The sequence below is a fragment of the Oncorhynchus mykiss genome, chromosome 1 (assembly GCF_057628025.1).
Source record: "Oncorhynchus mykiss isolate SJ-2025 chromosome 1, ASM5762802v1, whole genome shotgun sequence".
Taxonomy (NCBI): Eukaryota; Metazoa; Chordata; class Actinopteri; order Salmoniformes; family Salmonidae; genus Oncorhynchus; species Oncorhynchus mykiss.
Genome location: NC_143022.1, coordinates 69,926,561 through 69,942,354, shown reverse-complemented (window position 1 = coordinate 69,942,354; position 15,794 = coordinate 69,926,561). Strand labels below are relative to the sequence as shown.

General features: G+C 42.1%; 1 protein-coding gene across 1 annotated transcript; it reads right to left on the bottom strand.

The window, feature by feature from the left end:
- Positions 1 to 3,017: 3,017 nt before the first annotated feature.
- On the bottom strand, positions 3,018 to 11,900 carry yipf3 (Yip1 domain family, member 3). The gene is made up of 9 exons (XM_021608546.3): positions 11,346 to 11,900; positions 10,787 to 10,996; positions 10,427 to 10,533; positions 10,268 to 10,313; positions 10,043 to 10,135; positions 9,623 to 9,754; positions 9,402 to 9,515; positions 8,708 to 8,831; positions 3,018 to 3,814 (listed from the first exon to the last, which is right to left on the bottom strand). The coding sequence occupies exons 1-9, from the start codon at positions 11,415 to 11,417 to the stop codon at positions 3,675 to 3,677; spliced, it is 1,038 nt and encodes a 345-aa protein (XP_021464221.1). The 5' UTR covers positions 11,418 to 11,900; the 3' UTR covers positions 3,018 to 3,674.
- Between the last annotated feature and the right edge of the window lie 3,894 nt (positions 11,901 to 15,794).

The following is a 15,794-nucleotide window of genomic DNA, read 5'->3' as shown; positions in this document are numbered from 1 at the left end:
CTCCCTCTTTGCCATACAAATTAACTAAATCCCCCCCAAAAAACATTTCCACTGCATTTCAGCCCTGCCACAAAAGGACCAGCTGACATCATGCCAGTGATTCTCTCGTTAACACAGGTGTGAGTGTTGACGAGGACAAGGCTGGAGATCACTCTGTCATGCTGATGGAGTTAGAAAAACAGACTGGAAGCTTCAAAAGGAGGATGGTGCTTGGAATCATTGTTCTTCCTGTGTCAACCATGGTTACCTGCAAGGCAACACGTGCCGTCATCATTGCTTTGCACAAAAAGGGCTTCACAGGCAAGGATATTGCTGCCAGTAAGATTGCACCTAAATCAACCATTTATCTGATCATCAAGAACTTCAAGGAGAGCGGTTCAATTGTTGTGAAGAAGGCTTCAGGGAGCCCAAGAAAGTCCAGCAAGTGCCAGGACCGTCTCTTAAAGTTGATTCAGCTGTGGGATCGGGGCACCACCAGAACAGAGCTTGCTCAGGAATGGCAGCAGGCAGGTGTGAGCGCATCTGCACACACAGTGAGGCGAAGACCTTTGGAGGATAGCCTGGTGTCAAGAAGGGCAGCAAAGAAGCCACTTCTCTCCAGAAAAAACATCAGGGACAGACTGATATTCTGCAAAAGGTACAGGGATTGGACTGCTGAGGACTGGGGTAAAGTCATTTTCCCTGATGAATCCCCTTTCCGATTGTTTGGGGCATCCGGAAAAAAGCTTGTCCGGAGAAGACAAGGTGAGCGCTACCATCAGTCCTGTGTCATGCCAACAGTAAAGCATCCTGAGACCATTCATGTGTGGGGTTGCTTCTCAGCCAAGGGAGTGGGCTCACTCACAATTTTGCCTAAGAACACAGCCATGAATAAAGAATGGTACCAACACATCCTCCGAGAGCAACTTCTCCCAACCATCCAGGAACAGTTTGGTGACGAACAATGCCTTTTCCAGCATGATGGAGCACCTTGCCATAAGGCAAAAGTGATAGCTAAGTGGCTCGGGGAACAAAACATCTATATTTTGGACAGGAAACTCCCGAAACCTTAATCCCATTGAGAACTTGTGGTCAATCCTCAAGAGGCAGGTGGACTAACAAAAACCCACAAATTCTGACAAACTCAAAAAGACTTGATTGTGCAAGAATGGGCTGCCATCAGTCAGGATGTGGCCCAGAAGTTAATTGACAGCGTGCCAGGGCGGATTGCAGAGGTCTTGAAAAAGAAGGGTCAACACTGCAAATATTGACTCTTTGCATTAACTTCATGTAATTGTCAATAAAAGCCTTTGACACTTATGAAATGCTTGTAATTATACTTCAGTATTCCATAGTAATATCTGACAAAAATATCTAAAGACACTGAAGCAGCAAACTTTGTGGAAATTAATATTTGTGTCATTCTCAAAACATTTGGCCACAACTGTACATAGACTTGGAATAACTGGCCACTTTAATAATGTTTAAATTATGTTTACATACTGCTTTACTCATTTCATATGTATATAAATGTATTCTATTGTACTGTATTTTAGTCCGTGCCACTCTGACATTGCTCAGTCTAATATTTCATATTTCTAATTCCATTATTTTACTTTTAGTGTGTATTGTTGAGAACTGTTAGATACAACTGCACTGTTAGAGCTAGGAACACAAGAATTTAGCTATACCCGCAATAACATCTGCTAAATTAGTGTGTGACCAATAAATGGCGACTCTAAAACATGCAGTTTTGTCACACAACACAATGTCATCGATGTCTCAAGTTGAGGGAGAGTGCAATTTAGATGCTGACTGCAGGTATGTCCACCAGAGCTGTTGCCAGATATTAATGTTCAGATCTCTACCATAAGCCACCTTCAACGTCATTTTAGAGAATTTTGCAGTATGTCCAACTGACCTCACAACCACAGACCACGTGTAACCACGCCAGCCCAGGACCTCCAAAACCGGCTTCTTCACCTGCGGGATCGTCTGAGACCAGCCACCTGGACAGCTGATGAAACAGTGGGTTTGTACAAAGAATTTCTGCACAAACTTGTCAGAAACCGTATCAGGGAAGCTCATCTTGTTGTCCTCACCAGGGTCTTGACCTGACGGCAGTTTGGCGTCGTAACCGACTTCAGTGGGCAAATGCTCATATTTAATGGCCACTGGCATGCTGGAGAAGTCTGCTCTTCACGGATGAATCCCGGTTTCAGCTGTAGCGGGCAGATGGCAGAGCGTGTATGGTGCATTGTTGGCGAGCGGGTGGCTGATGTCAACATTTGCTGAGTGCCCCATAGTGGCGATTGGGTTATGGTATGGGCAGGCATAAGCTACGGACAACAAACACGATTGCATTTTATCGATGGCAATTTAAATGCACAGAATATCATGACGAGATCCTGAGGCCCATTGTCATGCCATTCATCTACCGCCATCACCTAATTTTTCAGCATGATAATGTACGGCACCATGTCGCAAGGATCTGTACACAATTCCTGGAAGCTGAAAATGTCCCAGTTCTTCAATGGCCTGCATAATCACCAGACATGTCACCCATTGAGCCTGTTTGGGATGTTCTGGATCTATGTGTACGACAGCATGTTCCAGTTCCCGCCAATATCCAGCAACTTCACACAGCCATTGAAGAGTTGGCCAACATTCCACAGGCCACAATCAACAGCCTGATCAACTCTATGCAATGGAGATGTGTTGCACTGCATGAGACAAATGGTGGTCACACCAGATACTGACAGTTTTTTTTAAGGTATCTGTGACAAACAGATGCATATCTGTATTCCCAAGCATGTGAAACTCATAGATTAGGATCTAATTGCAGGACTTCTTGATTTTTTTTCAGAAGACCATGTCTTAGGTCCGTAAAGTTTATTTCCATTGTATCGTTTTGTACAATAACCCTATAAATACAATTTCACATTTAAATAAAAAGGAGAGGTTACCTTGCATCCCACCCAAATGTTAGGAAGTACAAATAATGCACAGCACAAATGACTGGGTGAAACAAAAGCTGATTAGAAGGAACAATATTCATAAGTTAATGCAGTATCTCGTGACATATCAACTGCATATCTGGTTATTTTCCCATTAGGTTATCAGACAAGAGAGGTGCATTGTGTAAAACAAGCTAGATAAAACTCTAAATTTACCCCGTATCATACATGATAATAATAATAATAATTCCTTTGAAGAAACTATAGAAGGCACCACACAGCCTTAGGGAACCGTCCTCCCGTTGAACGTCTAGAATTTTATAGAATCACCATAACCTGTGTAACAAAGCCTACAAAAAGGAGAGTGTCGAGTTGAATTGAATATTAATTTGTCTAAACATGAGAACAAATGCAAACAGCTGGGAATCTTAATGCACTCAAGCTGCTTTAACAAATACAAGATCCCTATGAAAAAGGGAGTCAATCATTTGAAGAGAACAAACATGACATTCACTAGTTTTTTGATTTGGTTCAATATAAACAACCAATAGTTGTTGTGAACAGATGATGATTTGTTTGCCGAGACAATGTTCATGTATCATGATGAATGTCAACTATAACCAGTAACCACCATGGTCTTTGACCTTCACATCAGTCTGTATTATCTACACAACACCACCACCATGGAAATCAGGTTCTCATGAGCCTATGGTCTCATCGTTGATGTTGGACACAACATCACTGTGACTGCAGGATAACACCAAGGGTCTTCACTGTGGCATTCACAGCATTCATAGCAGCAGTGGCCACCACAGGCAAATCTCTGGCCACTCTCTGGATGGGGGGCATGTTGGGTCCTTCCAATGTGTCCAGGATACCTTCAGACAAAAAAAATGCAAAACAAATTTCTCATTTTTATTTAATCAAATTCAAGACCCAGTTTAAAAGGCCAGTTTAAAAATCTGATTTTCCAGTGTTTTGTATGGTATTTCCATTCTGAGGTTGAAATAATATTGTGACAATTATAATAACTACTTTTTAGTAGAAGAGCTGTTTGGAAAAAAACACATGGAATTTCAGCCTGTTTTGGTAGGGTTGAGTTTTGGCCTGCGATATCACCAGGTGGTATAAGTTAATAGACCAATTACAAAGAGTTTCAAACCTCTCTGCTAATAACATCTAGTTAAAATTACATATCCCTCCAATTAGCTCCCTCAGGCCACTCCCAGGCAGTCCTAGAAAATTGATTGCTTGAGAAATAGCTTTTTTTTTTTTTTTTTTTTTTTTTTTTTTTTACCATTTTAACTTAAAACAATCACAGTAAGATACTTAATTGTTACCCAGAAATGATTTGATATTGAGATAAAAACATCTGCATTGGACTTTTAGGAATATACCTTGGCGTAGGGTTGGGCGGTATCCAGATTTTCATACCGTCCCTGTACCATACGTTATCACCGGCAGTGCACACAAGGTGCACTATTCCTTCCCAAACAAAAAAAAACCCAGCACAAAACACATTGACACACAAAACTAATTTAGGGAGCAGGGATCTTGATCCAGGAGTTGATTGATTGTCTCTGCTGTAACCAAAAAGCTTGGTATTGCAAGCTAGCCATTTAGCTAGCAAGTTAGCAAACCAAATGCCTAGCTGGAGCCCTGAGCTGGAGATCATTTATTTGGTACCTTAGATAGTTACCAGCAGTGGCGTAGCATGCACCCCCACTGTTCCTTCAAAGCGGGTGTGCCCCCGAGTAGAGATGTGCACAGATATTTGAATATTCGAACGGACAATAGTATTCGAATACAGAGTATTGTGTGTGAGTATCCATTTTTATTACATCTATTTAACACAAAGGCTTTTTCTAAATTAAATTAAAATATCCATGTAACATTGTTGCATACAAGGGTATATATTACACACCATGATGTTTCAAACTATTAATATAATAAAACAAACTTTCCAATGTTGTTTTTATGACGTGCGGCCCATAAAAAGACCGGTAGCCTTCAGGTGTGTAGCTTTCTGTTTAGGTTGGCCAATCAAAGCGGCTCAATATGCAGCAAGTGGAGTGACAGGTCACTAATGCAATGCAAGTTTATGGAATTAAAAAGTTGGCAAAATGAGAAGGAGTAGTCTACAGTGAGCAACCAACAGGTAGGCTGTTTATCCTAATGGGGTTGGGGAGAAAGCGCAGAATGTGGCCTCAATTAGCCTAGCTAGCTATAGCTGGCTAGGTTCTCTAGGCTACTCCAGTCAAGACAGGCACTGTTATACAGTGCATTCTGAAAGTATTCAGACCCCTTCACTTTTTACACATTTTGCTGCGTTACAACCTTATCCTAAAATTGATTAAATTGTTGTAATCCCTCATCAACCTACATCAACCCCACAATAAAGCAAAAACAGGTTGAGACATTTTTATAAAATGTACTAACAATAAAAAAACATTTACTTCAGTGTTCAGACCACTTCCTCAGTACTTGGTTGAAGCACCTTTGGCAGTGATTACAGCCTCGAGTCTTCTTGGGTATGAGGCTACAAGCTTGGCACACCTGTATTTGGGAAGTTTCTCCCATTCTTCTCTGCAGATCCTCTCAAGCTTTATCAGGTTGAACGGGGAGCGTTGCTGCACAGCTATTTTCAGGTCTCTCCAGAGATGTTCGACCGGGTTCAAGTCCGGGATCTGGCTGGGCCACTCAAGGACATTCAGAGACTTGTCCCGAAGCCACTCCGGTGTTGTCTCAGCTGTGTGCTTAGAGTCGTTGTCCTGTTGGAAGGTGAACCTTCCCCCCAGTCTGAGGTCCTGAACGCTCTGGGGCAGTTTTTCATCAAGGATTGCTGTACTTTGCTCCGTTCATCTTTTCCTCAATCCTGACTAGTCTCCCAGTCCCTGCCGCTGAAAAACATCCTCACAGCATGATGCTACCACCACCATTCTTCACCGTGACTTGATTCCTCCAGATGTGATGCTTGGCATTCAGGCCAAAGAGTTCAATCTTGGTTTCATCAGTCCAGAGAATCTTGTTTTTCATGGTCTGAGAGTCCTTGAGGTGCCTTTTGGCAAACTCCAAGCGAGATGTCATGGGCCTTTTACTGAGAAGTGGTTTCAGTCTGGCAACTCTATCATAAAGGCCTGATTGGTGGAGTTCTGCAGAGATGGTTGTCCTTCTGGAAGGTTCTCCCATCTCCACAGAGGAACTCTGGAGCTCTGTCAGAGTGAACATCGGGTTCTTGGTCAACTCCCTGACCAAGGCCCTTCTCCCCAGATTGCTCAGATTGACCGGACGGCCAGCTCTAGTAAGAGTCTTGGGTGGTTACAAACTTTGATGGAGGCGATTGTGTTCTTGAGTACCTTCAATACTGCAGAAATGTTTTGGTATACTTCACCAGATCTGTGCCTCGACACAATCCTGTCTCTGAGCTCTACGGACAAATCCTTTGACCTCATGGCTTGGTTTTTGCTCTGACATACACTGTCAACTTTAGGATCTTATATAGACAGGTGTGTGCCTTTCCAAATCATGTCCAATCAATTGAATTTTCCACAGGTGGACTCAAATCAAGTTGTAGAAACATCTCAAGGATGATCAATGGAAACAGGATGCACCTGAGCTCAATTTCGAGTCTCATATCAAAAGGCTCTGAATAGTTATGTAAATAAGGCTTTTTATTAGCAAAAATGTGAGAAAAATAACTTTTTGTTTTGTCATTATGAGGCATTGTGTGTAGATTGAGGATAATTTTTTTTATTTAATCCATTTCAGAATAAGGCTGTAACGTAACAAAATGTGGAAAAAGTCAAGGGGTCTGAATACTTTCCGAATGCACTGTATGGGATGATAAATAACATTGTGGCTCCTACAAGTTAGCTAGTCTTGGATGTGGCAGAGTCAGCTACTGCGTCTCTCGCTCTTCCTCTGTCTGCTCACTGCCACACACACACACACAGCCCTCAGTAGCTGCAGCAATAGAGCGCCAGCCTCTCTCCAACGCGCAGAAGTGAAGAAAATGTGTATTTTGAATGTCCGGATATCTGACAAAAATGTATGATACTGTTTGAATAGGGAAATTATTTTAAACGCCTATCCCTACCTCCAGAGGTTATTATATATTATTTATTTTGACAGTATTGAAAAATCATACTATAACTATTTAAAAATACCCTGGTACACTGCCCAAGCCTAACTTGGAGGATCATTGAATAGAAGCAATTCAAATGTGTTTATATTTGGACAAGGGGAGCCTGTATTCATTAAGCGTCTCAAAGTTGGAGTGCTGATCTTGGTCCCCCCATCCTTCATTAAAGATTTAAAAGGCAAAAATGATCTTACATTGAACTAAAATATAATTGCAACATATAAAGTGTTGGTCCCATGTTTCATGAGCTGAAATAAAATATCCCAAAAATGTTTTATAGGCACAAAAAGCTTATTTCTCTCAAACGTTATGCACAAATTTGTTTACACCCCTGTTAGTGAGCATTTCTCCTTTGCCAAGACGATCCATCTACCTGACAGGTGTGGCATATCAAGGTGATTAAACAGCATGATCATTACACAGGTGCACCTTGTATTAGGGACAATAAAAAGCCACTCAAACACAATGCCACAGATGTCTCAAGTTGAGGGAGCTTGCAATTGGAATTGCCAGAGAATTTAATGTTCAGATCTCTACCATAAGCCACCTCCAACATTATTTTAGAGAATTTTGCAGTACGTCCAACCGGCCTCACAACCGCAGACTACGTGTAATCACGTCAGCCCAGGACCTCCACATCCAGCTTCTGAAACTGTGGGTTTGCACAACTGAAGAATTTCTGCACAAACTGTAAGAAACCTTCTCAAGGAAGCTGCTTGCTCGTCGTCCTCACCAGGGTCTTAGACTGCATTTCGTCGTCGTAACCAACTTCTGTGGGCAAACGCTCACCTTTGCTGTCCACTGGCATGCCGGAGAAGTCTGCTCTTCGCGAATGAATCCCAGTTTCAACTGTACCGGGCAGATGGCAGACATCTGTCGTGTGTGGACGAGTGGTTTGCTGATGTCAATGTTGTGAACAGAGTGCCCAATGGTGGTGGGGTTATGGTATGGGCAGGCATAAGCTACAGACAACGAACACAACTGTATTTTATCGACGGAAATTTGAATGCAGAGAGATACCGTGACGAGATCCTGAGGCTCATTGTCGTGCCATTCTTCCGCCGCCATCACCTCATGTTTCAGCATGATAATGCACGGCCCCATGTCACAAGGATCTGTACACAATTCCTGGAAGCTGAAAATGTCCCCGTTCTTCCATGGCCTGCATAATCACCAGACATGTCACCCATTGAGCATGTTTGGGAAGCTCTGGATCGAAGTGTACGACAGCGTGTTCCAGTACCCGCCAATATCCAGTAACTTCACACAGCCATTAAAGTGGAATGGGACAACATTCCACAGGCCAAAATCAACAGCCTGATCAACTCTATGCGAAGGAGATGTGTCGCGCTGCATGCAGCAGATGGTGGTCACACACACGATACTGACGGGTTTTAAGTGATCTGTGGTCAACAGATGCATATATGTATTCCCATTCATGTGAAATCCATAGATTAGGGCCTAATGAATTGATTTAAATTGACGGATGTCCTTATATGAACTGTAATTCAGTAAAATCTTTGAAATTGTTCCATGTTGCGTTTTATATTTTTGCTCAGTGTAGATCAGCATTCCTACTCTGAGATGCTTTGTGAAGACGAGTCCTGGTTTGCCTTCCGGGGAATCTTACCTTCAACAATCTTGTGATAAGCGAAGTGCAGGTAGAGCAGGAAGAGCATATGCAGAGCAGCCAGTGTTCCACAGAGGATGAGGCGTGGGGTCTGGCCCACAGTCCGAGAGATAACAGCAGCCACCTGAGAGAGAGGGAGAAGGTGAGCCAGGGGGAGAGACTGACTATCACTGACATAGTGGGCGCATTCGAGCGGATATATTTTGTCTAGGCCTTTTTATGGGGATAAAACTTGTCTGACTTGCACCTACAGTTGCTCTTCACCAACTTCATCCTGCAGCCTTCGCCTGCATTGTGGGAGGCTCTATTATCAACCAGTCATTCGGGTGTTTTTGTTTGACCCAGGCAAAGAAATGACTGAGACAGGAACCAACTTTGCCGCGATTCATATAGGCCTATACAGTGGATATATACAAATGAATGTGATATTTTAGGCTCTCACTATTTGATTTAACAATCTACACACATGTGATTTCAGTTTGACATACTTATTTCAACATTATAAACAAAAACTTTTAGAAACAACGGCAACACTGCCATGTTAATCTGAGCCTTTCTGTTGGAAAACCACATTAGTGTCCGACTTCACTCCTCGACGTTCGTCTAGTCGGTTGCTTTAGCCTTACCACTCAAAACGCAGACAGAGAATGTCAAAGGGCTCTTTGGATTTGAAGTAATGAATCTGCCTATTTACCATCCGCAGTGTGGAGAGCCCTCCTACGACCAGCCACAGGATGTAGAACAGGGAGTGGAAGTGGACGTTGTAGGTGACGAAGAGAACCACGCAGTGCCCGAAAAGACCATAACCCTGTTGGGGGCACATAGTAGAACAGACGGTGAGATTTCACACTGCTTTTATAGCAAACGGATTACACAGGGATGCTGTGAGGAGAGTTATGGTCACTGTTGACTCACCAGCAGAGACAGCATCTGGAGCATGGTGATCTGGGCATTGCATAGGTACGCCAGGAAATAGATGAAGGAGGAAACTCCCAGCCAGTAACCAAAGCATGTCCCTATGGCTGTTCCCATCAGAGTACCCTCTCTCTGTCCAGGGAAGAAAAACATTTATTAGGCCTAATCAAGGTCAGATATACAACTAATAATAACAATGCAGGATGAACTGACCACATGAGTGCTAAATAAGCAGTACCTAATGTCTGAGACTCTGAACAGATGCTTTATGCTTTCGTGATGCCAAAATGGTTGAGTTGATGCTACCTTCATCTACAGTTGTATGTAGAAAAGTGTTCATTACACCTAATACGCCATTTCCATCTGTATACTGTATATTAACATGCATTTATGAAGACAGTATAAGTTGGGCTCTCTTACAATAACTGTTCCTGATGTCTTCATTCCGTGCAGGAGGATGGCCACCAGCGTGAACACCAGCATCATGGGCCCATACAGCTCCCCAGCAATCTTCTACATTTGGAAAAGAAGAACAGTGAAAACATTTATATTTCCTTTAATTGGCCAGGTAAGCTCTGAAAACTTCTAGATGTAAATCTTTCCCCAGCCTGTGAAAATAGTATGGGAAAAGAAAATCCCACTCACCTGTGGAAAATTGATCATACGGATGGGTATCATTGATTCAATCAACCTAGGGTAGAAAAGAGGCGTACATGTTAGGAAGAGTGTCATAAAATGTGAATGCTAAACTATACATGTTAGGACTACAAGTCGTGATTACAAAACAAATTTGTACTGACTCACCTGTTCCTAACTTGCATAGGCTCCACATCAAAGTACGGCCGGAGAATGTCTATGTTGGCATATAGGTTGAAAGCCTTGGAAGCCTGCCGCTTTCCTGCTTGCCACACCTAAGAGGATGAGGGAACATTCATTATAAATCAGCTGACAAAGGTGTGATGAAAGTCAAAGTTATGACAGCAAAATTAACCAGACAAGGCTATTGAGATAGAAATTACAATATTGTGTAACGGCAAAGCCCTTTTTATAACAAAGGGATAGAAATTACAATATTGGGTAACGGCAAAGCCCTTTTTATAACAAAGGTAATGTTGTGTGTGACAAGTTGTTGCCCATCAGCATCACAAAGCTTTCTCAGCTCACCTCATCTGCCACCTGTCTCCCCAGCTGGCCCTTGATACCCTTTATTCCCAGAAACTCGCCATCCTCTCCAGTCTCCTCTTCAGTTGCTTCAGCCTCCTCTGCCACCTCCTCCTCCTCCTTCATGCGCTGGTGCATCTCCCCCATGTCCTCAAAGCTGGAGCCTGATGTGTCATCCATGTTTTCCATGTCAATCACTGCTGACCCAGTGCCCTAGTAATAGATCGTTTATTACATAACTACTGTACATCTTTGTACGTGAAATTGTTTCACGCGCAAATTGTTCATGTTTTCATCAGACTGTCACAACCTGTGAAGTTAATAATTAATTTAGCTAGCTAAGAAAATAAATGTTTCTTAGTTTATGATTAGCGAGCAAGCTAGCATAACATTGTTGTCGGACAAACCATCTCTGTACTATATGTATTGCACAGAAAAATGTCGTTTGGCAACACTAAAGAAGATGTAACATTATTGCGATGTAGCTAGGAAAATAATAGTAAAAACATTACAAGTATTTTCCTGGCTATTGCTACCTAGCTAACTCACTAGCTAACGTTACCTGGATAATGTTGTCATCAAAACCACCCCATGGTTCCGTGTTCGTGTTTTTGTTTCCATCAGACGAAGCCATCTTTTAGAGCAGGTGAACGTGTCCTTGAACCCTTTTAAAAGGAAAACTGCACTTTCAATCTCACATACAACCAAATGAATTGTCAACTACAGCATCAGGGGCGCTTAAAAGATAAATATTTGTTCCCAAAAATGCATTACACTGCCTAATCAGATGGGGCTGCGTCACTCAGACTCAACGCGTAACACGTCGTGCGTACTACGTGCAAACATAACATCTCGCGCGACTTCGAAATTGAAAACATCGCATGTTGCTCCAAACAATTAGCAAAAATATCTTTGCTCCAAATCAAAATGACCAAATCCTTTCAGATCTTAGTTCACAGGTGCATATGGTGTATGCTTAGAGTTGCTTTGTGTTCAGAGTTTTCATATGTCAGTGGGTAAAAAATAAGAAACCCGCACGCTGCTGTTTCTTTTTTCTCTCTCATTTTATTCAACTGTTGCCATGCACCTGCAAAAAAGATAGCTCAGATGCACGAATGCCTTTTGAATTTTGAATCATATGTCAGTGGGTAACATCCAGTGGCGACACGTCATTCAGTGCAGGTGGGGCTGTTTTGAGACCCACATTTTCAGAGAAAAAAAAAATATATATTTTGGGAGGCCTGTTTTGCATGTTATTTTGGCATTAATACGTGTCACATATCAGTTTGCAAGAAATGTACAAATATATATCATTCAGTTAATAAAGCTGCATACACACATTGTCTCTTTTTTGTTTTCTTGAATAAGGCAGCTCCAAAATGCAGGTGTTTCAGCCTAGCACTGTGCTTTCTGTGGTGGTGGGGTGAGCCAGCAGAAAACAGGAGCATTGCGCAGTGATTGGCTCAGTGTTCTGTCACTCATGGGGACAGTACGTTATTGCCAAGTTTAAGTGCTTAGTAAGGGTAGACATCTGAGATCAATTTCGACTCTCATAGCAAAAGGTCTGAATACTTATGTAAATACAGTGCTTTCGGAAAGTATTCAGACCCCTTGATTTTTTCCACATTTTGTTACGTTACAGCCTTATTGTAATAAATTAATGTTTTTCCCCAACAGTCTACACACAATACCCCATAATGTCAAAGTGAAAAACAGTTTTCGTAGCACTTTTTTTTAATTTTTTTAAAGCAATACCTTAACACTTATGTAAATAAGACCCTTTGCTATGAGACTTGACATTTAGCTCAGGTGCATCCTGTTTCCATTGCTCATCCTTGAGATGTTTCTACAACTTGATTGGAGTCCACCTGTGGTAAATTCAATTGATTGGACATAATTTGGAAAGGCACACACCTGTCTATACAAGGTCCACACAGTTGACAGTGCAGGTCAGAGCAAAGAACAAGCCATGAGGTTGAAGGAATTGTCCATAGAGCTCCGAGACAGGGTTGTGTCGAGGCACAGATCTGGGGAAGGGTACCAAAAAACTTCTGCAGCATTGAAGGTCCCCAAGAACATAGTGACCTCCATCATTCTTAAATGGAAAAAGTTTGGAACCTCCAAGACTCTTCCTAGACCTGGCCGCCCGGGCCAAACTGAGCAATCGGGGGAGAAGGGCCTTGGTCAGGGAGGTGACCAAGAACCCGATGTTCACTCTGACAGAGCTCCAGAGTTCGTCTGTGGAGATGGGAGAACGTTCCAGAAGGACAACCATCACTGCAGCACTCCACCAATCAGGCCTTTTTGGTAGAGTGGCCAGATGGAAGCCACTCCTCTGTAAAAGGCACATGACGGCAGGTAGCCTAGTGGTTAGAGCGTTGGGCCAGTAACCGAAAGGTTGCTAGATTGAATCCCTGAGCTGACAAGGTAAAAATCTGTCATTCTGCCCCTGAACAAGGTAGTTAACCCACTGTTCCTAGGCCGTCATTGTAAATAAGAATATGTTCTTAACTGACTTACCTAGTTAAATAAAGGTTCAATTAAAATAATGTAAATGACAGCCTGCTTGGAGTTTACCTAAAGGACTCTCAGACTATGAGAAACAAGATTCTCTGGTCTGATGAAACCAAGATTGAACTCTTTGGCCTGAATGCCAAACGTCTGGAGGAAACCTGGCACCATCCCTAATCAAATCAAACATTTGTCACATGCGCCGAATACAACAAGTGTAGACCTTACCGTGAAATGCTTACTTACAAGCCCTTAACCAACAGTGCAGTTCAAGAAGAGTTAAGAAAATATTTACCAAATAAACAAAAGTAAAAAATATTAAAAAGTAACACCACAAAATAACAATAATGAGGCTATATGCAGGGGGTACAGTTACCGAGTCAGTGTGCGGGGGTACAGGTTAGTTGAGGTAATGTGTACATGTAGGTAGGGTTGAAGTGACTATGCATAGATAATAAACAGTGAGTAGCAGCAGTGTACAAATGGATGGGGGGGTGTCAATGTAAATAGTACGGTGGCCATTTGATTAAATGTTCAGCAGTCTTATGGCTTGGGGGGTAGAAACTGTTAAGGAGCCTTTTGGTCCAAGACTTGGCGCTCCGGTACTGCTTGCCATGCAGTAGTAGATCAAACAGTCTATGACTTGAGTGAATGGAGTCTCTGACAGTTTTATGGGCATTCCTCTGCCTATTATATAGGTCCTGAATGGCAGGAAACTGGTCCCCAGTGATGTACTGGGCCATACGCACTACCCTCTGTAGCGTCTTACTGTCAGATGCAGAGCAGTTGCCATACCAGGCGGTGATACAAACCTCCAGGATACTCTCGATTTTGCAGCTGTAGAACTTTTTGAGGATCTGGGGACCCATGCCAAATCTTTTCAGTCTCCTGAGGGGGAAAGGTTTGTTGTGCCCTCTTCACGACTCTCTTGGTGTGTTTGGAACATGATAGTTAATTGGTGATGTGGACAACAAGGAACTTGAAACTCTCGACTCGCTCCACTACTGCCCCATCGATGTTAATGGGGGATTGTTCGGCCTGCCTTTTCCTGTAGTCCACGATCAGCTGCTTTGTCTTGCTCACATTGAGGGAGAGGTTGTTGTTCTGGCACCACACTGCCAGTTCTCTGACCTCATCCCTGTAGGCTGTCTCATCGTTGTCAGCAAACTTAATGATGGTGTTGGAGTCATGCTTGGCCACGCAGTCGTGGGTGAACAGGGAGTATAGGAGGGGACTAAGTACACACCCCTGAGGGGCCACAGTGTTGAGGATCAGCGTGGCAGATGTTGTTGTCTACACTTACCACCTGTGGGTCGAGTTTTTTACCTTCTGGTTTCACATTTAACATGCTGGTAGAAATGAGGTAAAAACGGATTTGAGTTTCCCTGCATTAAAGTCCCTGGCCACTAGGAGCACCACCTCTTGATGAGCGTTTTCCTGTTTGCTTATGGCAAACAGCTCATTGAGTGCGGTCTTAGTTAATCTATTATTCAATGCATTTGGGGTCCTAAAATTCTAAATTAAATAGCTACGGTGGTGGAAGAATTGTCATATTTGAATAAATGTTAAAAAACCTTAATAGAAAATGGCTCAAGTAAAAGTGAAAGTCGCCCAGTAAAATACTACTTGAGTAAAAGTCTAAAAATATTTGGTTTTAAATATACTTAAGTATCAAAAGTACATATAATTGCTCAAATATACTTAAGTATCAAAAGTAAAATTATAAATCATTCAAATTCCTTAATCAAATCAGACGGCACCATTTTCTTGGTTTTTATTTATTTACGATAGCCAGGGGCACACTCCAACACTCAGACATCTTTACAAACTAAGCATTTGCGTTTATTGATCAGAGACACCAGGGATGTTCTCTTGATAAGTGTGTGAATTTGATAATTTTCCTGTCCTCCTAAGTATTCCAAATGTAAATAGTACCTTTGAGTGTCAAGAAAAATGTATGGAGTAAAAAGTACATTATTTTATTTAGGAATGTAGTGAAGGGAAAGTAATCAAAAATAGAAATATTAAAGTACAGATGCCCCAAAAAACTACTTAAGTAGTACTTTAAAGTATTTTTACTTAAGTACTTTATGCCACTGGCTAAATGATCCTTGGTATCAAATCAAATCAAATTTTATTAGTCACATGAGCCGAATGGTGAAATGCTTACTTACAAGACCCTAACCAACAATGCAGTTTAAAAAATACGGATAAGAATAAGAAATAAAAGTAACAAGTAATTAAAGAGCAGCAGTAAAATAACAATAGCGCGACTATATACAGGGGGGCACCGGTACAGAGTCAATGTGCGGGGGCACCGGTTAGTTGAGCTAATATGTACACTACCGTTCAAAATTTGGGGTCCCTTAAAAATGTCCTTATTTTTTAACAGAAAAGCGAGATATTAATTGCAAAAGGGTTTTCTAATGATCAATTAGCCTTTTAAAATGATAAACTTGGATTAGCTAACACAACCAGCCAATGGAACACAGGAGTGATG